The 25,981-nt window shown below is 42.5% G+C and overlaps 1 protein-coding gene across 1 annotated transcript; it reads left to right on the top strand.

Moving 5' to 3' along the window:
* The first annotated feature begins 4,376 nt into the window (after positions 1-4,376).
* On the top strand, positions 4,377-17,048 carry igfbp5b (insulin-like growth factor binding protein 5b). Its single transcript, XM_063498579.1, has 4 exons — positions 4,377-5,060; positions 12,779-12,987; positions 13,149-13,268; positions 13,936-17,048. Exons 1-4 carry the CDS (start codon positions 4,727-4,729, stop codon positions 14,071-14,073), a joined length of 801 nt encoding a protein of 266 aa, XP_063354649.1. The 5' UTR covers positions 4,377-4,726; the 3' UTR covers positions 14,074-17,048.
* Positions 17,049-25,981: the final 8,933 nt, after the last annotated feature.

Below are 25,981 nucleotides of genomic sequence, written 5' to 3'. Positions count from 1 at the left end.
ACTCAACGGCCTCCAGTTTTATTCAGCAGTTTAAATGACACAGTGCAGACGGGACGTTTGAAATGCTGACAATGCTAACAGGTTAACTCCTGGAGCCACGCTGTCTGGTCTCAACAGATATACACAACAACACCTTTCTGTATGTCCTTGGAAGTGGAACTGTTTGTGTGCACTAGAGTGTTTGTGTATCGCGCGCTCCTCGCGTGTATATGTAAAGTGCCGACTTGATGAAGTGGAAGAGGAAAAATTACGAGCTGCGTTCTCTGCTGTTCGTTATTTTCCATCTAAGGGGAACGCAAAGACATAAAACACAAATACACCTGCCCACACAAAGACTCACGCACACACGCCGTCTACAGCATATCCAGAGCGACTTGAGCACATAAACATAAAATTGGAGCACATGTGCATACGCACACTATTAGACATACATAAACTCACAGAAGCAGAAGCAACATTTGATATGTACACTGTGTGCATGTACGCTACAAGAGCTGAACGTGGCACAATGACAATGACAGTACTTTAATTTATATAAGCACCATGCAGATTAAGCCAGTTGGCATGGAAAGCTGAATAACTTTATACCTTATGTAATGTAGATAGAAAGTCCCCAAAAAGTTTCCTTTTCTTTTACTGTCATTGTTTGAAACTTAGTCAAAGGATTTCATGTGCAAAAACCATTAAACCATTGTACAAAGTGCCATAACTGTGCTGTGGTTACAGTACACAATTTGAAAAACTGTAACTGATATGTTGTAAACTTTGTTACAGCTCAGCTGATCCAAAAATTGCGCACATCAAAACGTGTTTACCGGTCTGTGGCAGACACGTCCGCATGTGTCTAACAAATTCCATAAAGCGTTTTGGAGTCCCAGAGGGAGCCATGTGAAGCCTGAAACATGTCTTGAAATGATTTTTGCTTGGGCCAGCATCAGCTGGCGCAGAGGACAACATATGTGGAGATGAGGAAAAATCTTAAGGTATAAAACTGCTCAGTGTTTCAGTGTTTTGTTGCTGTGTTGGGGAGGAGGGTAACAGGCTGCGTCGAAAAAACACATTTTGATTATCCACACAGCCTGAAATTAAAAGTTCGTTTTGGTGCAAATTGTTCAAGAAAGACTAAAAGGTTTGGAATCGCTGTTGCACTGACCCCTGTGGGTTTAAGTTGTCCAGTCACGCCCATCATCTGCGCAGTGATGTCTTGGTTAGAAGCACAGATCTGGATTCCAACCTTCTAGTTTCTTTCTGTGTGGAGTTTGCACCTTTTCCATTTCCCTGTGTGGGTTTTCTTCCAGGTAGTCCGGCTTCCTCCCGCAATCCAAAGACATGCATGTCAGGTTAATTAGTTATCAGGAAGCTGCCATAGGTGTGAATGCCGCATCCTTAAAGTGCTTAGGAAAAAACTAAAAAGTTCAACTGTGGCTTTGTACAATACCATATCACAGTTATGGTTTGAATAATTCCACCACTAGATGGCAACACATGCAGGATTTTCAAAGCAATTTCAGTGACTCCAAGAAAATGTATTAAACACACCAACCTTTATGAGTACATGCTTATTTAAAATATGGGGGTGGGGGTTGGGTATAATTTTAACTCATCAATCTTAACACTCACTTGAGATCCAACAGAAATGCCTCTGAACAAAAAATAATTGTGAGAGCAGAGCTTTAAGCATCTGTTGCTGAGATGTTCTGAGATGCTGCTTGATCCCTTGGACTGCAGTTGCAGTGCTGAGCAATAGAAAATGCTGGCAGTTGAGCAGTGTAGATGCACTCTGAGAAACTCTCAGATGAGTCCTCTGGCATTCAAAACACACCACCACCCAAAGAAGACATCTAGTCACGGGTTTGCACACTTTGTGCAAACTTTGTTATTGTTCCTTTAAGTCAGAATGATGCATGGAGAGGAGGAGGGTGGGACAGAGGGAGTAACAGATGGATTGATGCATGAACAGATCTTTGGGGAACCCGGATTTGCATTGAGAAAAGAATGAGAGCAAAATAAGGAAAAAAGAACAGGAACATCGTGTCCCCTCTGCAGTGATGATATGTTAACGTACATCCTTAACTGGGGCTTGTTTTGGGAGCATATTTTCTTTGTAATTTGTCATCCTCTCTTCATCCATCGTCTCATGCCCAGCTGAGATTTAGTGGATGCATCATTAATCCACTCTGCTTTACTATCTTAATCCGGCTCATTATCGCTGCTCTGGTTTGACTAAAGGAGCTCAGATTTATGTCTTGCAGGGTTTTGCCGCTCCTGTTGGTTTTGGAGGGAACACTGACTCACCGCAGCTCTTCGCCCTGGAGCTGACTACTGAGACATTTAACCATCACAGTTCACCCTGTGCAGTTTTCTGTGGCTTCTGGAGTCATTTGTGACCACCTTTTTCCCCCCTCTTTTATTTCTTTGTGTCAAACTCTGACAGAAAAAAAAGCTCACTCCGTTTCAGATGTGTATGGTTGAAAGCAAGAGATGTGAGGGCGATAACACTGATGGAGGCATGTAAGGGAAACCAGAGAAAAAGCCATGGGGGAAAACAGTGGTTATGAAAGCTTTCAACATCTTCTGTAAACCAAGTTTGAAACAATCACGGCTGAAATGAAGCGAAGAAAACACTAAACGTGTGCAACACTAACTATGAGGTGCAAACAAATCACACGTATCAGAGCGATTAGAGAGAAAACGAGGTGCCCGTGTGGATCCAGCTTCATGTAAGTGAGATTATGTAATCCAGGCACAAATTCTAAGAATTAGCTACAAATAAATATTGATGTAGCCTTTTTTGTTTTAGATTCATATGCACTAATACCATAGCACCACATACTCTGTGCCTTTGGAACAAAGACATGATTTCAGTTATGTGCAAATAGAGATTTCAAAAGCACAAACGTTATCAGGGAGCTCCTGCGGAGTTTGTGACTGCTAACAGCGCCTTCTAGTGTTCAACACCTAAACAACAAATCACCTCCGTGGATCCTCAGCCTGCAGGAGCAGGATGAGATAAACCGATAGCCACGTTTAGGAAATGATTGTGGGCCAGTTTATCAAGCGGTGAGTGAATATGGGAAGGAAAGTCGACACGGCTTCCTGACTCTCTGCTGGTAGTGAAGAAAGAAAGAAAATCTGTCCTAAAAGCTGCAGAGATGGGAATAACAGCCCCGAGTGTGTGATCGAGAGTGCATATGTGGTAGACACGCACACACAGACACACACGCTGAAGCAATCAGGCACTGTTCTGCATACAGGCTATAAAATAATAGAAGCCGGCTACACTTCAGTTGTCAGCCTCAAACCCAGAGTTCGTGACATCTTCCCCTTCTCTACCCCTTCTCTCTCTGACTCTTCTTTCTCGCACATGACTCTGCGTTCCTTCTGCGTGTGCGCGTGCGCGCACGTGTGTGTGTGTGTGTGTGTGTGTGTGTGTGTGTGTGTGTGTGTGTGTGTGTGTGTGTGTGTGTGTGAGAGAGAGAGAGAGAGAGGGAGAAAGGTAGCACATTGGTGGGTTTCCCTTCTGGCTATATTTCTAACACAAATGGTGCCCAGTAGAAGCAACAGGTGCAGGCTTTAGAGTGGAGCAGGTATTCCAGTGGCACATCCCTGTGAGTGATATCTAAACGTGTGTGTGTGTGTCGGGGGGGGGGGGGTAAAACTGGATTGAAAAACGGCAAATCTTCTAAATGTTACTGTTCCAACCTTTTTATAGCCCTAAGTAATGATATCACGCACCTTTTCCCGGTTTCCACCCTGAACGCAGCATTGACGATATTCCATCCAACCCCGTGGCAAACACACAGCATTATGACTCAAGTAGGGGGTTACCGATGATCCCGTTTTTATGACCGCGGGGAATCGTTATGTAACGTAAGGTAACGATGTTTCCTTGAGGCTTGAACAAAAGTTTTCGGGATAAAACGGTCACAAGTTAGAATGGATATAAAGCTCATTATTTTGCGCGTAAAAACGTATTTTCCCCTTTTTGTTTTGCGCCAAAAATCTTGTGTGAGGTTTTCCCCAGAGTTTATTTCTGAGAATCAACAGCTGAAATATCCGTCTCCCTGTTTCGTTTTTTAGTGTGAGAATTTATTACAGAATACAAATGTGAACTACTTAAAAAAAATCTATAGGCAGTACAGAAGCCTACAGGTTTCGACGAGCTGAAATGTTTTGATGAGGGCTGCTGTTGCCTTTTGCCTCTTGCACCTCGGCATCAGCTCAGCCTTCAGGGTGAAAGAGCGATCCTCCTGCTCCTGAAAAAAAAAGTTTGGCCGCGTGCCAAACTGCGGAACAAGTGCGCCTCCCCTCCCTGCTGTTTAGCGTATTCATAGTTAGGGGTTTGGGCTGTTTTTTAAAAGGCAAGGCTGCTCTCAAGTTGATCAGTCTGCTCAAGAAACTTGTGGTGGAGAAAGTACCGGAGTCCAAACAGACGGGGGAAGAGATTTTGTGCGCAGAATTGCTTTGCTCCAGCAGAGGACAACATTTCGGGGGGAAAAATAGCGCACGTACTTTTAATTGGTCCTTTAAAGTCCTTCTGCAGCGTTCACAGAAAAAAACCTTACCATTAATGTTTTTTATAGATAGCAACACTCTTGGATAAAGACTCTTGGCTTTAACTGTAAAAATCGGATTATCTGACTGAGGCATTGTGTTCATTAGACCAAGCTACTTTTCCCCTCCTCTTCGCATTGAGGTTAAGCTATAGCTGAAGAGAACGCCAACAATGTTTCTGAGTTTTTGCCTCCTGGTGACATTTATCTTGGGGCTGTCCGGGTGCTTGGGCTCATACGTTCCGTGCGAGCCTTGTGACCAGAAGGCGCTGTCCATGTGTCCTCCGGTGCCGGTCGGCTGCCAGCTGGTCAAGGAGCCGGGCTGCGGCTGCTGCCTAACGTGCGCACTGTCTGAGGGACAGGCGTGCGGCGTTTACACCGGGACGTGCGCCCAGGGCCTCCGCTGCCTGCCGAGGAGCGGGGAGGAGAAACCCCTGCACGCCCTTCTCCACGGCAGGGGACTGTGCACTAACGAGAAAGGATACAAACCTGCCCACCCGCCCATAGGTAAGACGCTCACTGCTGGGTGACTGAATGCATGCTTGGGAGCGAACATGGGTTTAAAATGTGTGAGAAATGTAACTTCTCGTCTGCATCGGGACCCCCTGGGTGTTCTCTCTCCTCTGTTTATCAATGTTTGTTGACATCTTGTCCCACGCCGGGATCCAGCGTGTGTTACTCTGAGAAGGGCTCCTGCAGCCTGAGGGACCAACCAAAAGGCAGCACAGTAGCCTGCTCTGTTTTTATTAAATGCAAAAATCTCCCTCTTAAATGAAATTCAACCCATTTTCCCAAGTTCTTCCCTTCTCACTTAGACCACCCGAAATAGTTCTCTTCCATGCAAAAGAAGCGCAGAGCCCTGGAGCGCGAGCAGCCGGTACCGGCGCGTTTGTTTGACAGATGGTTTGAGGTGGCATCTGATTAACTTTTATCCACCGCTTTGAATCAACTGACTGTAGGAGCTCATTCCGGCTCTCTGCGCAGAGCACACATGCTCCTTCTGGTGTCAGGCTGAGCATCTAGCTGTAACACAGAAGTTTTAAAGGGCTGAATCTCCACAATAATAACACGGCGTGAACAAACACTCCGCTCGTGTCGCCCGGTGCCGGTTAATCTGCTGCGGGATCGACTCTTAGCTGTGGTGAACGCACATGGCGTGTCCCGGCTGAGCTGCGCCTGCAGTGCGGGGCAGTGGCTGTCAGACTGCGGTTTAGCGAAACCCGAAAGTGGTTGACAATGATCCAGACAGTCCCCGCTTTAAAATATTTACAGGTTTACAGTCTTTTTGAAACAGTTTTCACGCGTCTCTTGACGCACGCACGAAAGGTGGCCGTGGACTGAATGTTGGTTTATTCTATGTAAGTAATATTCAGATGAAAATAGGGTTCATGCTTCAGCCTCCTTTAACATCCAGCTCTAACAAGTGTCTGTCAAAGCCCTCGATTTTCCATCCACACGCCAGAGCTGTTCTCTGTTTTGCGCCTTTCCCGTCCAACTGCTTTAACTGTGAAATCGATCGAAGGCTTCTACTGTATGAGACGAAATGAGCTGCCACTCTATAAACTTTGGATCTCTTTAAAGCAGAATTTAGGCAGATTTGGGGCTGCAGGCTACCCCGGGTGGTGTTTCGAGTCGGATTACCACTAAATCTGTGTGCGTGAGAGAAAAGAGAGAAAGACCGATATAGACAGACAGAAAGAGAGAGAGAGGGAGGGAGAAGGAGAGCTGGGCCAACAATCTTGAATGATTTAAGATATTTCTGAGGGGAGCAGACAGGTCCACCTTCACTCAGAGTTTTAGCAGCTTGTCAACAACTAGATAAGTAGGTGGAAACCACAAAGGTTTTGGCTACAAGCCTCACTCTGTAAAGTAGGCTACGACTGGGCTCATTTATACTGTTGATGGAGTCATGAGGTTATGTCCACCCTGTGAGCAACCCCTCATCTCTCTTCTATGGGTCCATCTATGACTGCCGTTTCGAAACACTCAGGCAATCACAGGTTTGGTAAAGCTTCAGTCACTATGTGAAATGATGTAGTCTTTGTGTTTGTTTTCCAAGTTTGTGTGTATTTGCTGCCACATATACTTGGGTGGGGCTGTGTGGGTCTCTGGGTGTGTATTGAATGTGATGACACCTCAGGCAGTTTTGTCTCACTTTGGTTTGCGCCGACACACACACACACACACACACACACACACACACACACACACACACACACACACAAGCAGAACCTGGCTTCTGTGTTGGTCCACGGAGGTAACCGGAGCATCTTTTCCTGCCCCGGGCGGTGCATTCATTGCAGGGCTCTCAGTCACAGCGCAATGATTCAGCAGAATGCCTCCGGCACGCTTTTTCCTCTGAAGGGCCTTCTGTCAAACAGCTCTGCGGACGGGAGCTCATGAGGTGAGCTTCTGGTTTCCTGTCGTGTGGGGTTGCAGCTGTCTGCGCGCTGTACCAGCTGAGCAAGGCAAACACAGAGACACAGAGAGGAGGAGCTCAAGTGTCCACCGCACTCGTGAGGCCACGAGAGCTGCGGCCCACTAAATACTGACTGGGACAGTCAAACAATGGCGGGGAGGAATCTTTGCTATCCTCTAGTCCCCCACTCCCCCCTCCCTTTTAAAGAACAAGAATCCTGGCCATCACTCTGCGTCTGGGTTCATGTCCCAGCAGTGCATTAATTCATGTTTTGCTCTTGCACTGTGATCCCAGGAGTGGCTTGGATTGTAAGGCACAGGAGGTGGTATGTGCTCCCGGAGCACTTAGACTTTGTTAGCCCCCTGTGAGTGAATCAGACCCCAGAAAGCTTGCCAACAGATATGACTTCATGGCAGCAGGCCTCCCGTCCTTCAAGCTTCTGAAAAGGCCTTATGTTTTAACAGATTGCTCTTTGCCAAGAAACAAAAGATGATTAGGGAGTGGTTCCAAAACCAGAATACTCTTCTCACACATGGACAGAAATACTATGCTCCTTATTAGCCTAGCAACAGAAAACCTGCTGCCTTTACTGACAACTTTAATACTTTTACATTTGCCCAGGTCCTTAATGTGTGTGTAGATACAGTTTTCAGCCGCTGCCAGACAGTTTCAGCCTCGGTGACACTTGTTGTCGCATAATTTTAGAATGCTATTCAATTCATGAGCATTACCATATGCTTTTTCCACGTTCACATCGTCCCTGGCACGGCGGGTTATTCGGCTGTAGCTGAGAAAATGATGCAAACGCTGACTCTCTCCAACTGTAGACTAATGACAACCAGCCACCATACTCTGTCTAATGTGTACGTTGCATAAAGGCATGCCACGTTAGATATATCTCCGGTCACGAGTGACTCCAGCTGCCTCACAGCTTCATGACGGGCTCATGCCAAAGGAAAGACTGTATGCGGCTCTACATCCATCTCACCTTGAACATCTGAGACAGTGCAGTGAAAGCTTACCATGCTGCAGCCCGTGTGCTGCAGGTGCTAGGCAGAGTTATTGGAAAGATCATTTTCCAAAGATATCACATGACCACTTGAAAAGCTCGCAATTCGTGGCAAAAGATAGCGAAGTGATTTCTCGGATGAGACACTGATACTACTGAGTTTTTTTTTTCCAGGTACAGAATGAGAGTCAACACCACTGGAGTTGTTGCTGGCAAGCAAATACCCTCTTTGGCACGCTTGCTTGAATTCTCCCAATAAAATTTTACAGTGGTATTTGTACAGCTTACCGGTCACTGACACCTAATCTGCCGGTGGCAACGGTTGTGAAAGAAATCAACTCTCACTGTAGTGCAGGATTTTATGATGATGTCACATGTGTTTAGGCCTGATCTGGATATTGTAATCTCACTCCAACACCTGGTTACATTCTAGACCAAAAATCATATTATTGTCCTTATAGAGGACTATTTAAAGTGAGCAGTACAACAAACTTCTAAAAAGTTTGGGTCCATTCTCCTAAACGACCATGTAGTGATTCCTTAAACTGTACGATGACTGATTCTCAGTTTTGATTTGAAGAAGCAGCTAGCTTCTCACCCACTGTGGACTTCTTTTCCCCCCTCGTTCTCCCTATACAGTACATCCACTCTACAGCGCTCGATGCTCGCCAAAATAGCTTCTTCTGCCACTGGGGAGTCAGAACGTCGTCACACCCAGCAATTGTGTTGTGGTAATGGTGACCCAAAAAGAGGTTGCGTCTGTCCATGTGGCTTGTTGAAAACCAAATTCAGATATGGGATGAGACCTCAGACCAAAATTAGCAATGTAGGGTAGAGCAGCCATGCGCCTTACTCTAATAATTTACTTTTCGAACGCTCTGCAACATAAAACTGAACGTTTAGCGTCACGGAAGCTGTAAACAGGTCAGGAAGTTTGCTTACCTATAGCAGCATTTCCTTCTTTGAAAGCTTTTGCATCCTCTCATAGGCCCTGTTTTGCAATTTATAATCCTTGAATTGTTCTTGCTGCTATTTATACCATGCATTCAGAAAAGCAGGAAACTTTTTGATTGCAATGAACATATTCTGCGTGCACAATACCATGGGAAGTGTTATTTCCTGCATATTCAGAAGCTGATTGAGAGCGTGCACAAGGCCGAACAACAGAAATCCCAGTGAAACAACAGGACATGCAGGTCAAAACATAATTCACTTGCACTTGTGGTAAAAAAAAAATTAAAAAAAAACCTGGACAGAATATTTGATAAAGTCCAGATTTTCTCACTGTTCCAGCTGGTTTGGAAGTGAGCCTTTTTCAGTCATCGGTCTCTTAATCCTTCTCATGAAACCACTGCGCATCTGTCATGTCATGTGCAGAGGATGTATCTTGTTGGCCTTTTTGGATCAAAATCTCTTAATGAAAACCCAAATGGCTGTTCGTGCCATTTCATTTCTTTTTGCCACTGAAACGAACTCTTCATTTTATCTGAAAACTCTTTTGCCACAAAAGAGCTCTGGCACTGGCAACGTTGCTATAATTTGGACCCATTTCCTTTTCTCATCAGATAACTTTTATGCTGCTGCACACACTCCTTAGCGACTCCCACAATCCCTCTTGGCTTGTTCACACCTCCTTTTCTGCTCTAGAAACTGTGGGGTTATTGGGCCGTGCCCTTGCTTTCAAATATTAAGTAGCGGAGGCAGTGTGACACAGAGGGATGGCTTACTAACGTTGTGCTTTATATAACAGATGCCCTTAGGCTCATTTATCCCCACAATTATCTTGTCCTACCCCCAGATGAGCTTAAACAGCACCTCTATTCACTGCTCTCTTACATCTTGTAAAGATGTAATTTCAGATGCAGGGCACAGACTGACGTTATCAAAGGCAAGACGTAACAAACGTGGTGTAATGTTGGGAAATCCAATGGAAGGTGGGAGAATCCATTGTCCTGTTTTGTTTTTTTCTCTAAACGATGTTGTTACAGTCTTAAAGACCCAGTGGAGAGAAAAATCAAAAGAAGGGGCAGCTTATCTTTCATTCTTGGACTTGTGCCCATAAGAAACTTGGGATATTCATGAAGCATAATTGTGTGCAGATGTTAATTTTTAAACAGAGAAGTATCAGGTGCACCTCCTTTGGCTACTCCACTCCTCTTGCCCTAATGAAATCTTTAGCTCGAGCAGAGGGAGAAGCGATAGCAGCACGGCTTTGGGCTCGGCTGAATGGAAGAGATGCACATGACTTGGCTCACTTGGCCCCCGTCCAGCATCTTGGCCGAGTTTCAGGAGTTAAACACAGACCCTCTAAGACTCCTTTACAAGCTGGGTACCCTTAGCATGGAAAAACTGAGTTTTTGTGCCAGAGCCTAAGAGGCCACATCAGAAAAGATGAATTTTTGTGATTTTTTTATTTTTTTCAGCGCAAGCATGGAAGTCAGGCACCATTGTCTTTTCGAAAGCTGCATGAATTTTAAGAAAACCTTCATCTGTCCCACATTGTTAACTGTATTCTCTCCAGACAGGCATGTTCTCAAAGCGACCGACTTCGACCATTTATATGCCCCAATGAAATTACACATGAAACAAGAATGCACGTTTAAAAAAACCACACAGCGCTTATTTTCACCAGGATATTTTATTGCCAGATATGTGGCATTTTAATCAAGTGCCCTGAGAAAGTATTAGACTGTACAGCAGAAATAAAAAGGTTTTCCAAAGTGGTCACATGCACGGTGTACATGAGAATGCTTGTTTGACGTGTTTATTTATAGCACGCAATAGCCCCTTAGTCTGAGCGGGGAGACACAAGGACATATCTAAACACAAACTGAGGCCTGCCAAGTCATGAGTTGTGAGATTAATTTCAAAGAGACGGCAGTGCAGCGCAGAAGCCAAAGACCCAATTCTGGTAATCACCCTGCCTCCAGCCCCCACCTCCCCCTCCCCTCCCAAAGACTCCCAGACACTCATGCTGTGTCAGGCTCTTTGAACATCAGTTTCTCTGAGCTCGTATCCTTGTTACGTCTCAGCGCCTTTCTCCAGGCTGGCTCTCTACCAAGAGGCCAGTCAGAGTCATGGCAACTTGTTAAGTCACATTTCTAACATATTGTTATATTCATAAGTAACATATTCATGTATGGAAGTTGATTTGTCTTCCAGCAGCAGTTGGCCATATAGTTTGCAGCCAACATTCCTCTTTGGTTCAGTGCGCCTGGCCTCGTGCACCACGGCGGGTTTCCTTGTCAGATAAATATAACCAGGGTCATCCACTGGCACCATGGCTTCAGCCATTTGGGGCCTGGCAAAGTCCCCACAATAACTCAGTACTTATGGTACAGCTAAGCCAAGAGGGGGGAAGTGGAGGGCTTCTTTCTGTGGCCTCAAAGAACCTCTGGCTGGGGGTCCAGGCTTAAGAGGCTGAGCCCCAAAGATAGGAATAGGGGGAGGGGAGGGTTTGGGTTAAGGATAAAGGACCTCAACCTGTAAATATCCTGTCAGAAGGGACTTTCATATCTCTGAGACTACAGTGCCCCCTGGGGGAGCTGGAATTACATCTAAGGAGTGCATACAATGTGACACAAATGCACAAGCATTTATATGAGTCCGTGGTGCAACTGGATTTTCCTGAGCTTGACATTTGAATCAGTTTAATGTGGGACACGTCACTATAAAGTTACTACACACAAGGCCCTCAGGCCCGGTTGCAGTTTAGCCCAGATAACATGTTAGCAGTTTTTTCCATGCAACATGTGATCCAGGCTTCCCAATTAGTAGAGGTCTTTATGCTCATAAATATCATTGTGTCTGGATTCATGTGTGAAGACCGGCATGTCTCACTTTTAAACTTATGAGAGGATGTGTTGTTGGTAGACTGCTGAGCAAAAATGTTGTGCATATTTTTCTACATATTTTGTGTCTTTTTCCCTCACAGATAGCCCTGAGCTCAAACATGAATGCAGGATTTCAAACTTTTCCAGTTATAAATAGAGCAAAGGGCCTTTGATAAGTGGGGTTGGGTGAGAAAAGATGATTTAAAACTAAGCTCTTACCAGTAGGAGTTCATCAGCTGTTGGCCAGAGCTGCAGCCTTCTCTCCTCCCTACACAAATGTTAAACAGCAGTTGGCACAAACTCTGGGAAAAGCACCCACCTGTTATTGTTTGTATGTGGAAAGGACTGACAGGCAGGATTTATCATTTATGCAGATGAATATACAATAATGCAAAATAATATCCTAAACTTTTTTTCTGTTTGTTAAACATTGCAAATACAAATCTCATATCACTGTTAATATTGTACATTAATATGTTATTAATGTCATTTGATAGGGCATTACATCCACAGAAATGTTTAAAGTTCCAGTCAAAACAACTACCATGAAATGATACAAGAAATGAGTATGAGATAAAAGTGAGAAGGAACTTTGTTTGACACTTAGTTGCTTCTCTTTCTCTTGCTCTCTGTGCATATAGCATATAAAAGCTAAATTAGGTATTTTAAAGATCCAAATATGAGTTTATTTTTATATTTAAAAATAGATTTCTCTGATTCTTCTAAGGCTACCACTGGGCTCCCAAAATTTTCTGACTTCTCTGAACTTTAACGTAAGAGACGAGCATATTACGCTACGTCCAGATGAACAGAATCAGCTTTTTGGGATTTCCTTACCTGAATGATTGAGCATGCATCAAGGCACTTTAACTTAAGAGAATTCCAGTTACACTTGCTGGATGCGCATAAAAATGTAATAAAAAAAAGTAACCTCTTTCTGTTGTTGCTGTTTTTTGTGGTGCAGATCGCGAGTCCCGAGAACACGAGGACACCAGAACCACACAGAGTACCGGCGGGGTTAGACCACCACCACTCTATCCCAAAGAGATTGTGAACAGCAAAAAAGTCCTTGCAGTGCGCAAGGAGCAGAAGAGGAAGCAAGGCAAGCAGCGCATCATTGGCTCAACCATTGATTACTCTCCTCTGCCCATTGACAAGCATGAGCCTGAATTTGTAAGTATTCCATGTGCAAAGTTTTATGTGGTTTTTTGCGGTGTAACATGAAATCAGGGCATATATTTCAACGATGTATTCTTTGAAATATATGTATATGTATATCTCAGTATAACACTGATATTGTTTGGTTAATAATCCCGTGCTGCATTTCTCTAAAGGGTCCATGCAGGAGAAAACTGGACGGGATCATTCAGGGAATGAAGGATACTTCTCGTGTAATGGCGCTGTCTTTGTACCTTCCCAACTGTGACAGAAAAGGATTCTTCAAACGCAAACAGGTGAGCCTTGATTCTTTAAACCTTATATAGCCTCACACCACCATTTGAGCAAGCATTTGACCAACATTTAAAACTGCATAATTTCCAGTAAACATAGTTATTTCAGTGGAATGACAGCAATCAATGGACTTGCTTGCTAGCTGTTAGCTTTAGCCCTTTGAGAATTCACTCAAGCTACTAGCCTATATCCCCAGGAAATGCAAATAAACATTGTTATGATGATAGTGGTAAGTTCAGGTTAGCAAGCTGCCTCCAAATACTGCATCATTCTACCACACAGACACAGATGTCTGTTAATTAGAGCTAAATAACTAACAAATAGTTCACTTACAAAAAGCAGTGCACAGACCTCTCAAATGGGATTAACAACATCAAAAATGCTCCAAAGGACATGAACATCCTAAACCAAAGAAGTCAAATACAGTGACTCCAATTAGCAGTGCTGGAAGCTAGCAGAGAGCTAACTATCATTCACCAATAACTCAAGGCAGCCACAGCTCTAAAAATGCAGTTTATCCTTGCTAAAATATAATTCTCCCCCATAATTCAGAGTTACTAAGAAAAATCACCACTTTGTGGTTATCACATAGTCGGAAAATAGCTAATTTAAATGTAGGCCTTTTAACATGGGATCTGCTGGATCAACTCACTGTTTTCTTCTCCACAGTGCAAGCCATCTCGTGGCCGCAAACGAGGCATCTGCTGGTGTGTTGACAAGTACGGCGTTCAGCTCCCCGGCACAGACTACAGCGGAGGTGATATTCAGTGTAAAGACCTGGAGAGCAGCAGCAATAACAATGAGTGAAACTGGGAGGGCCATTTTGACCTCCCCCATCCCCCAACCCTTAACCACCACGTGACCCAGGGCCCACGCCTCCTCTCTGAATCACACCTGTATGCTCCGCCCTACGTTCACTTCAAGATTTGTTTTTTCAACTTAAAAAAAGAAGAAAAAAATCCAATCGCAAAACAACAGGCTGAAAAAAGACACCTGTATTTTTTTTCCTTTCTTTTCAGTTGACCAAGCACTCTTCTCTAAATGAGGGTGAAAGTCCCAGAAGATTTACTAGATCCTTTGACTATTATGATCACGGGACCGCCCTTCTATGAGCCTGGTCCCTTGGCTGCAGATCCATGAAAATATATGCAACTAATGGATATATTTTTATAGAAGCTGTGGGTTTGTGTGAGGTGAAATTAAAACAATTGTAAAGAAGAAAAAAAGAGAAACAGCATCAGGCATATTGATTGAAAACAGATCAGTTTTAGGCCATGGAACATGATGCCACTGTGGAGCTGACGATTGGCCAGAGTAATTTGTTTTTATCTGTTCTCCAAAAGAAAAAAACAAAGAAGAGATAGGGATATGCTGTAACAGTTGACTCTATCTGGGTTCTGTCAGAGCACTTATGAATAGGGGAACCTGCTTGGATATGTGTAAAAAAATCACAAAATGATGCGTGCATGGACGCGTGCATGTGTACAGTTTGAATGTGTGGTATGTATGTTGGTATATGACGGAGTGAGCCTATTACAAAAAAGAATGTCCTTTTTTTTCCTTTTTCTTTTTGTTTTTTTTCTGATTTTGTCACAAGTATTGCTAGAGCTTGAAGTGGTCTCGGGACTGGCCTTCTCTTAATGTAAAAGCGTATCTTGGAAAAAAAGAAAAAAAAAAAAAAAAGCAAGTAGACCATCACAGATGAATCTATGTATGTGGCTCTTTGACAATGTAGCTAGCCTGATATGCCAACTGTGCCTATTTGAACAGACATTGCCATGCAGGGCGACACAGAGCTTAGAGAGCACCGCTGGCTCTACTGGTGAACTAAACGTTTTCAGCTTAAGTCTGACTCAAGTCTGACTTCGATCTTGAGTGCATGCAATCCAGCTTCCCAGTCGGGCCGGCCGCTTCTCTGATCCATTTGTGTGAAGTGTAGTTTTGTATGGTTTTGTTTGTGCTGTTTTCTTTGCCTTCAGTGAAGTAAAGACCACCCACTTTTGAGCCATGTTTCTTTATCAAGTGGTTCCCCCTCAGTACTGCTACTACAGTGTAACCATGGTGTATTACATTACTTTTAAATATAGTTACTGAATGTTTGTTTTTCCTGTAGAAACAAAGTATGAGAACAATGTAATTGTGCTTGGGGGGAAAAATAGCCTGTAAAGAATTTCAAAGGATTCTTGTAGGTCAACTACAGGGAAGTCAAAAAAGCTAACAATCTGAAATCCTTCTGCTTACATGCCTCCACACAGAGGTTATCTACCTTTATCTAAGTGGGGCATGATCCAAACAAAAAGGTTACAGGTTATAACAGGGTCTTTAATAGAGTCGCTCTCTCTGTGTGCAAGTCACAGTGCCTTCCTATATGCAAAGACATTTAAATACTGACGTGAAAGTGACATGGATATCATACGGGGCAATTTTCAGATACTTGATACAACAATAGAGGTTCTGATTAAGAGAAGAACAGTGAATGTGGTAGGTCCTTTGAAATGGTGTCGATAATATGTTGCAAATCCATTTGTAATCTCCACCTGGGGGTAGTTCTGGACAAAAATGATGTGTGAGGAACTGCAGTCCGTTAAACCTCCTTCTTCTCTTTGACAACCAATAAGCTAAGATTCATGCTTCTTCATGTGAATGCCAATGTATATGATTGCCAGAGAGGGGAAGCCAAAGGATGTTTGGAGGTAAATCGTGTTTTAGGGCTTTTTTTTAATGCTTCTGCAGATGTGTGCATCCTAAATGGCTTCCAGTTGGGAATACATTGTCAAGGCTCCTTGCCCCACTTCCAACACCAAATCCCCGCTACCACTTTCGAAAATAAGCAGCTTGCACTTATTTCAGTTACTCACTATTGATATTGACACACGGCAACATCCTGAGATGTGGTATCATGAAGTTAGTTTAACGGCAAGAACAACAAAAAGTAAAAAAAGCTAAATGTTGTGTTATCTTGTGCTTACCTTTCAGAGGTGGTGCTTTGAGGTAATATTTGTTGACAGGGGCTGTGAAGCCCATGCCTGGGACCTCCAATACAGCAGCATCTTTTAGGGAAAAGTAGATTGAAAGTAACACAGCTAGAGATGTTTTCATGGCCTATTGCACAGAGATGACAGCTGGGATAGAGACAGAGGAGACAGGGAAGAGGGAGAGCGAGCGCCATGGGCAGTGGTCATGATCAGGGCCTAGCCACTTCCCCGATGTGGGGTCACCAATTGCATGACGTTAGATACAGTTAGCAGGACAATAACTGGGAGTCATGGAAATCCGAGGAATGAAATACTGCAATCAGTTTAAATATCTGAAATTGGAACTTGGCAAATATCAGCGTTCCAGTTATCTCTTTCATTTCAATTGCAGGTTGGAATTCAGGATTCCTGTTTGCGAGTAGCAGCTTCCTCAGGTTTCGTATCTCCTACTTGGTTTGAATTTCTATTCACATACTTCAGTAGTACAGTAACTACAGTACAGCTTTTATTTCTGAATACATAACACTTTTTGGATGTAATGAGACGATACAATTGGTTTTCGTAATTTGGTGTTCACTGGCTTGTGAAATCGACCCATCGGTGGGAGGAGGATAGCAGGAAATAAAATGGTCAGTATGTGGAGCTACATAAGACAAATAAGAAAAAAAAGACAAAAAAGCTCAAATTATTAAAGTGAATATCACTGTGTAATATTTATTCAACTTGTAATTTATGTACTCTTTTAACCTTTGTCTTTTTTTTGTTATGACAAAGCATTTATTTAAATAAAGTTATGTATTCATTTAAGCATTCTGCGTGAAGCTTTCATTTCTAGTACTGCATTTTTAAGGGGAGTAAGTAGCTGTTAAACTGGCTTGAAACATACAGTTTGAGCGGGAATCGTCCTGATTGTAAGCACTGACTAATCTCTGAGGCACAAACTGTTAAACCTCTTAGACATAAGTCTGAGACACCCAGGCTACACTACAGGATCTCATCCAGCATGCAGGATGTGACTTTATAAAGCCTCGCCTGAAGGCAAGTCACCTGGTTTTCAACACCATAGTCAAAAAGATTGCACCGGAAGAAGGAAGTCATTTAACATGAGTTTGAACTTCGGGGGGGGGATAACATCTAGAGGGGCCGGCTCACTATTCAAATGACTGGGAAGAAGAGATCTGTAGCCTGAAGGAGACTTAATCATGTTATGGAAAACCTGCCTTTATCAGCACTTAAAGGAAAAATGCGCTCCCTGTGACACACCTCTTTACACAGACGTATATATCCAGTTGCGTGCATATGGAAGATATGGAAACAATATGGTAATCTTTGAAAGTATTTTCTGTGGATAATAAATGTGAAGCAGTTTCACCATCCAGGTGTTTGTCACAACCATCTTTTGAAAAACATGATATAAATGCACTCAAAGAGCACAGATACCAGTTTTTGATTAGCTGTTGGCTTTCAGTTAAACATTAAAGGGCTCTAAGGACATGTGCATGCATCTCTGAAGATGGGTGTCTGGTCATTTTTATTCTCTTGTGGCTTTAAGGAAGTGACAGAATAGGACTTTTCTTTTTTTAGGGGGCCACCAAAATCTTTCCCTGGGGACCTCAAGACTTTGACTGACTCCAGATGTGGGTGACTGAAGCAGGGCATGAAAGGGTAGAAGGATCCAGGAGTTCCTGTGTAGCTAGCAGATCAAGGCTGCTGTAAAGGTTGTTGTGGTATGTTTCCATGAGTCTGTGTGTGTGTGTGTGTTTAGGTGTGTGTGTGTGTGTGTGTGTGTGTGTGTGTGTGTGTGTGTGTGTGTGTGTGTGTGTGTGTGTGTGTGCGCGTGTGGACTAGGGGCAGCGCATGCTTTGACTTCAGGGAGGAGGAAACATGTGTAGAAGATTTGATTTGTGAGGTAGTGTACATGACAATTACTATTTGCCTTCAAAGAAACTGACAACTGCACTTAGGACTTCAAAGCATTTATGCCCCTTTTATTAGATAATTAGGCCAACAACGTTGGACGTCTACATCTAACATCAACTCACGCACCTCACTGCATCCCAAATCCAGTCAAACTGCTGTGTTGTGCACTTTTCTGCCCATGCAAGACCTAAGGTGGAATACTTTTCTGTACTGTATTTCAATTATACAATTAAACAAATGATCAGTGCTGAAGAATCCCAAGCAAAAAGCTTTGGAGATGCTTTTAGTTGCTTGTGCATTGCGTTGCCTGTGGCTCACTTCATTAAATGTGACTTTTAGAAAGGATGATAGGACATTTAAAGACATAAGCTTACAAATGGCATGCAGATGTTTACACTACGTATTTAGGATCTCTTCAAATCACTGCTTGTGCTCTTGTATAATACTATCTCTTTAAGAGGTAATAGTGGTTCTTGTCATCACTGAGATGGAGATGAAAGGAGATTTGAAAGAAAGTACGGCAGTTGGGAGTAAATCACATGACTTAGTGATAGAATCCGCCAGTGCTGGTGGTAGAAGACGGCAGACAAGTGTCTGCTAGTTTTCATCCAAGCCCTTTCATCCCAAATGGACTAAGACCTAGAATCCCAAATGGTGGGTTGTTCATCGTGGATCGGATGTGACAGTGAGACCCACAAATGTGTGTTAAGTAAACCATATTTAGAGATTAAGATTTGACGTCCTTCAAGCCAAGAAAGGAGAACATTACGGTGCAGTCTAGTAGACGTTCTCAATATTATGGGAGATTCCAGCAATATAAAAACGTAATCTGCATCATTCTAACAATTGAATGAAGTTTTATATTTTAAACAATTGTTTTTAAAAGGAATCAGAGCGAATCTGTGAAATTTCATCAACAAAAGTTTTAAATGAGACAACGAATGAGATTGGGGGCTCTAGGGTCTAGGTATTTTTGATTTTCTCTGACAGCAGTTACTTTCAATCACCACAATAAACTGTTTCTTACACAAGCATACAGTTTCTAGTTTAACTTAACAAGCAAATTAATTTTTACCTGGAACTTGGTACCATCAAGAAAGGGCACTTTATCACAAATCCTTAACTGACCAATCAACACGCATTACCAGAATCCATTTATGAGAGAAATCAGCTTTCATGTAAAAAAAAAAAAAAAGTCATAGCATTGTTTTATTTAAGTTTGGGTATTTATCTGATTACATTAAAACACTTTTTTGCCCGGAAGAAAGTGTATAGAATTATTTTGGCTGTTTAGCAGCATTAATGCCAACTTACAGTATATAATGTTACAAGCACTGCTCTAGGTCACTTACAGCTGAGGGTGGTAGAATGGGGTTACTATGAAGTTCAAGTCATTTCTATTATATTTTTCAGTTTATAGTACCAAGTCACAAAAAGAGTTGTCTAGAGGTGATTTATATCATAAAGCAAAAACCCTACAATGTTATAGAGAGGATAAGTGCTTGGTGTTGGTGGGGAGAACAAACTCCCTTTATACAGGAAAAGACCTCCATCAGAACCTAACCTCATGGATGGGCAGAAATCTTCTACGACTGGTTAGTGAGGGAGTGGAAACAGAAGACAGAAAGAGGAGCATGGAGAAACAATGGACAATAACCAGGACAAAACACAAAATGCAAAAGGCAAAACCTACCTATTTGTCTCTTGAAGACTGCACGGTTCACTGTAACGGTAGTGTAGTAGTGGGGTGGAGTTTTGGCTCAGCTGCAGGGGAGGGGTGGAGCAGAGGGTTCAGGGGCAGCACCAGGAGAGGCTGGCTGGTACATCTGTCAGCCATCATCTAATCATGATTCTCCTATTTTACACAGTAACATGCAGGGACCGCAGTGTGTGTATGTGGAGAAGCTGGAACACGGATGACCTGGGTAACATTGGATGACGTCTGAAAAGACAAACTGCTATAAGCTGAGCACACGTGTAAATAAACCAGCACTAACTAAATCGCTTAACCTGTGTGTGGCAACTTGCTACCAATAAGGTAAAAAAAAATCGGTGTATTTTTTAATCAAACACTTCTTTATTTGACATTCAGATTACAGAGGTGATATGAGCCGGATGACTCTTCTGCCTGACATTAGATTGCTATGTTTACGTAAAGTTTTTTTTTTTTTTTTAAAAAAACCTGAAGACCCATTAGTCTGTTTTACCTTCTGTTGTGTTAGGTGTTATTGTCTTTTTGTCTCTCAGATGTGTTTGTGTTTCAGTACAATTATGGTCTAGCTTTTTGTTACGTTACACACTTGGCAAAACATTTTGATGGAAGACTCTCTATAAATTCATTTCATCACTATTATTATTATTATTATTATTATTATTATTATTATTATTATTATTACATGCAACAGTTGCATGCAAATGCATGGGAAGCAAGAAAAAAAGAGGGAGAGGATACAAAATGCTCAACGCATCATGGAAAATTCCCCAACAACTTGAACTAAGGGATTGTTCGGGGTCATGTGATCAAGCTTAACTACCATCTTTGTCAAAAAGGAAAGTTTGTAGAACAATCTTAATACAGTGGAACCCCGACTTACGAATACCCCGTTTCACGAAAAATTCAAGTTAGGAAGGCACTGAACGGCAATATTTTTGCCCGTGTTACGGCAAAATGCCTGAGTTACGAAATCCGCTGGCTCTGATTGGCTGAGCCTACAATGCCCACAATGCCTTCCGAATCATGTGACAACCCCTTGGCTTCCGTACTTGCGCTTTGCTGTTCCACTTGAACGACGTATTGTTGTTCTAGTTAGCAATTAGCCTATAGCCTATCATTCAGCATCGCCTCAGTCAAAACGCGCAATGGGTGCTTCGACTTGCGAAAATTTTCGACTTACAAAAGATCCTCGGGAACGAATTAATTTCGTAAGTCGGGGTTCCACTGTAAAAGTAAAGAGGCTGCCTGTTTGAAACTCGAGGAACCACAGCCTTCACACTGAAGGTGAAGTGCTTATTTGTGATGATATGGCACCATGAGGTGCTCAAGATATGATGGACCTGATCATTTAGGACTTTCTTTGTACGAGAAAGGATTTTAAATTCAACATAACAGAGCAGCAGATCAGCGCTGCTATGAGAGGTACAGCCTGGTCAGGTCACCAGTCTATTACAAGGCTAACACAGTAGGAAGAAGACAACCATTTTTCTCACACATATTGCCACAGCATGCATGTCTTTGGACTGTGAGAGGAAGCCAGAGTACTCACCAAGAGCCCATGCAGGCGCAGGGAGAATACGTGAACTCCACACAGAAAGGCCTGGTGGTGAATTCAAATCCAAGATAATCATGCCTTGTTATAAACACTGTACCAACGTGTTCCCTAGTCTTTAGTGTACCTTACCTCTCTCACCATGATAACTGGAATTCTCCAGTCCCGTATGACCCTGAATAAGCGGTAAGTGGAAGCTAATTGCCAAAAGCCTTGTTTCTTGCATTTAGCAGAAAGCTAACTTCCTCTTGTTTTGGCCCTACAGAATCCACTTCATGCAATACCAGAGTGTTCTGGAACTCTGGTATTGCATGAAGGTAGTGGATAAAGTGTAATTCCCCTTTAAGATACAGCTTCATTATCTGTTCCTCTATTCGTGCCCCTGCATAACCACATCTGTGCAGATTCAGCACTGTTACTGTCTTCCCTGCCCTGCTGAGCTGAAACATAATAATTGGCTTTTTTGTCCATATTGAGAGTTAATGTTTCTACTTCCTGCTAACATGGGAGCACCTTATCATTTCAGCACAGATAAAACAACAATTATTTTGTTAACATTCAACAAGTACAGCTTCTGGGAGTCTTAGTAACAGACCCACCATCAACATATCAAGGGAAGTTTGTTGAATGCTAACAAAAGAAATAGTAGCCTGAAAGTAGGGCGGATCTTGGACTCTCTGTGCCAATACACACATACAGTACGTGTGCTTTTGCACATACACATGCACTCACACACTCACAAACACCAAGCAAGCAGAGATTCTCACCCCCACTCTCAATCCTTCTGCAAAACTACCCTCCTTAGCTCATTGTGCCAGATCTATTAAAGCCCAAACAAAAGACACTTGTTTTGATTTGTGTTTTTGCAAAAGACCAGCCTCGAACTACCATCAGATGTGCCGAAGGATCCAAGGATCCACGGGCGACACTGAGCCAAGCTGTCAAACATTTATGACAAACTCTTTTCCAAAACAAGGCATAAATAAAAAATAGATAAAATATGTCACAAGGCTGTGAGGCTGTAGCTAAAGGAGCATTTGTATTTTACACAGTGTGATTAAATACAGCCTTGGACTGGTGTTCAGCTAACTGGCACATGGGCACAAGTATAAGGTTACGTGGCCAAAGCCAGTCAGGAGTGGTCTCATATGATACACTTTTGGCCTGGACTTCAAAGAAGTCTCTTTTTACACCCAAGTCTTGAATCATTTTGATGGCAAATCACTGGTGACTGTTCTTGGGGACATTTCCCAGTGTTTGCAATTTCTACTTGATGTCACATGTACTTCAAAAATAAAAACTTAACAGATGTCCAAGGAAGCCCAATCATTCAGTGCAACTTTTATTAGCAAACGAATATTTCATTTATTGAGCAAATCATATATATGCAAATTATTTAGGCTTTTAAATCCTGTATACATTTGTTGCACATCTGCAAGCCGCTTTTCAACCCACCTGCTCTTCCTTTTCTGCTGTGTCTATCTTAACCAACCTGATATCCATTGTCACTGTGGCTCTGTTTTGTGCCGGGAACTTGCTGGTGCTCTCGCCGCCTCTGGCTTTCCTTGTATGCACATGAAAAAGCAGGGAGGTGTGCACTGCCAGGCCTCAGAATGGAGCCATGCCACCAAGGATAAATTACTCCAGATGGTGTCACGAACCAGGCTCAAAGGGAAAGACAAAATATGGAGAACACATATCACTTGTATAAAATGAGTAATTAAGTAATCTGTTATGTCTGAATGGCTGCAGATGGCCAGGGTAAGTAAATAAAGAAGTAAATCAAAGTCAAATGTAAGTCAAATGATATGAAGGGAAAAAGAGTGATTGACTGCTGAGGAACACAAAGTATATACCTGCAGATGAGCAATCTTTTTTTGACTGTGTTGGTCCTGACACAAAAAACACCCAACCTGCTTGTTGAGTGTAAAATTACATTTAGCTGGAACTGACATGAAGCTTAAGAGCCTGAGTGCCACAAATCAAAGGACCATCTTCTAAGTGGCAGCTGCTTGGAGGTTTATGCCAATGCCACTTTCTGGCTAGAAACCTTCAATTTGACTAGAAGAAAGAAGTAAATGTGGCTGATGTAGACACAAATATTACATTTGGAACTAAAATATCAAAATATATCACAACAGAGTTGTTTTTGATCAAGCCGCTAAAAGTACCTGCTGTGAATACTTGATAAAACTTATTCGATATTATCAAAGTAGTGTCTAAATTCTGTGGCTCCACAATTAGCTTCAGCACAGCTTTGATGCTCAAAATTTGTCCCTTGGCTTCCAAAGGGATCAACACATATTCATTCTAATCAGGAGCAAATAAAAAACAAATTACAAATAAACAAACAAGCCCCCAGTGGTATAGAAATCTAAGGAAAAATGATCTTGGGTTCCCTTGAGATTCAATCCCAGTAAATACTTGATAAGTTTATTGCTCGGGAGTTTCACTTCTTATTAAATACAAACTGAATTTATTTAGTAAATTATTGTAAATTATTATGAGTCAAAAAGTATGATAGATTATGTTTTAGGCAGGCCTACCTCATGAGTGACTAGTTGCTACTCTATGACAGTGCAGTAGGTCAACTTTTTGATTTTACACTTTCGGTAAAACAAGACAAGGTGAGTATAAAGCAAACAAAAACTTAAAGGAACACTTTTTAGTCAGAGTATAGTGTCAAATTAATTAAATAGTAGCAGAGGGGGTTGGTGTTCAGTTTTTACTGCTTTGGTGTTAATGAAATGAACAGCAGGTGCACTAGAGGGGCAACAATGAAACAACCTCAAAACAAGAACAGTTTGGCAGGTGGAGGGCTGTTTTCTGACTGTTTTTTCACTAGCTCTGTATTTGACCAGGGTCAGTGTCACTACTTTAGAGGTTGCACAAGTAATCCAACTCCCCTAGGATGGCACATCAATACATACCTTTGTCAGGTTTGCTATGTCTCTCAGCACAGTCTCAAGAGCATAGAGGAGATGCCTTGAGACAAGCAGATACTCTTGGACAGGACTCCAGAAGCTCCTTAACCCATCAGCAGGACCAGTATCTACTCAGGAACAGCAAGAGCTACAAAATTAGATCCTTCAGGTCACTCATGTAAATATCCCTGACCAAACAATCAGAGAGAGATTTCATGAGGGTGGCTTTAGGGCCCAAACATCCTCTAGTGTGCCCTGTGCTCATGTCCACTGCACCATGGAGCCAGGTTGGATTTTGCCACCCTGTGCTTTTCACAGATGAGAGTAGGTTCACCCTGAGCACATGTGACAGACGTGAAAGGGTCTGGAGAAGCTGTGGAGAAGGTTATGCTGCCTGTAACATCGTTAGGCATGACGATGGGAGGCATATCCATGGAGAGACACACAGACGTCTATAGGCGAGGCAGCAACGCCCTGACTGTCATTAGACATGAGTGAAATTTCAGCAAAATGGGCTAGCCTTCCACTTTGATTTTCAGGGTGTCTTTGAATTCAATCCTCTTTATGTTGCCCATTTAAATTTTTCATCAAACATTGTGGCATCCTTTCATTCCTAATACACTAACCAGTACCATATTGGCACAGCTATCCTCTGACTGACATGGCAAAAAGATTTCCACTTACACGAAAGCTATTCATTCGTGTAGTTAAAGTGTCAAATTAAACGTAGATAACAACTTCCCTATCCTGCAACTTCTTTGATTCACGCACTGCTATTTTTACAGTGGCAGCGCAACAGAGACTGAAATACGGTGATTACATAAAATCAATGAGGGCACTTGCCTTACGGGCCAAAAACTGTCTGCAAACATTCTTCCTCTCAGCGTGTATGAATGAGACAGCACTGTACTGTAAGTTACAAATCATGTCAGAATAAGTATTAGCCTTACATTTACACTGGTTTCCTCTCTTAAAGTCATGATGTGCAGCAGTACAAAAGTGTGTGTGCATGGGTTTTTGTGTGTGTAGGTGTTTGTGTGTATGGATGGGCTGGTTTATTCATAGACACCTTTACCACTTAGTATCACATTTGTCAATGTCAGTCTAATCCCTCCTCATGTCAACACTTAATTAGTAACCCTGGCAACACACACACACACAAACACATGTACACACACACACACAAGCATGTCAGTCCACAGTATCGATAGGAATGGCCACACAGCGGTTTCCAGCGTTATTATCGTAAGTGTTGAGAGGCAAACTGCTGAAAAACAACAACAGCTCTCTGCAGTTTATTAAACGGATGGGTGTGGATTCCAAGAAAAACATGGATGATGTCAGATTTTACAGTCAAAGTTAAATTAACACAACATTTTCACTGCAAAATCTTTAAAAAAAAATGACAACCAAAAACTGCAAACAAGTCTGTTCCAGTCAAGGGCAGAGCATTTTATTTCATTTTGCAAAGTACAAAGGCACATCAACATGAAATTTTGCAAGAGGTAATCAGAGAAAGCATTACTTGAAATAAAAACTTAATTATCTACTTGTAAAGTATCATAAAAAACAGTGTTCACCAAGTATTACTGCTAAAATATGTATGAGTATAGATAGTATACACATCATC

Source organism: Pelmatolapia mariae, linkage group LG16_19 (genome assembly GCF_036321145.2).
Source record: "Pelmatolapia mariae isolate MD_Pm_ZW linkage group LG16_19, Pm_UMD_F_2, whole genome shotgun sequence".
NCBI lineage: Eukaryota > Metazoa > Chordata > Actinopteri > Cichliformes > Cichlidae > Pelmatolapia > Pelmatolapia mariae.
Note: the sequence above shows the minus strand (reverse complement) of the source record. Positions and strands in the feature narration are given on the sequence as shown.

Coding starts and splice junctions, on each gene's coding strand:
- igfbp5b (XM_063498579.1), top strand. CDS start 4,727: ATGTTTCTGAGTTTTTGCCTCCTGGTGACATTTATCTTGGGGCTGTCC. Junction 5,061..12,778: donor ACCTGCCCACCCGCCCATAG/GTAAGACGCTCA, acceptor TTTGTGGTGCAG/ATCGCGAGTCCCGAGAACAC. Junction 13,269..13,935: donor GATTCTTCAAACGCAAACAG/GTGAGCCTTGAT, acceptor TCTTCTCCACAG/TGCAAGCCATCTCGTGGCCG.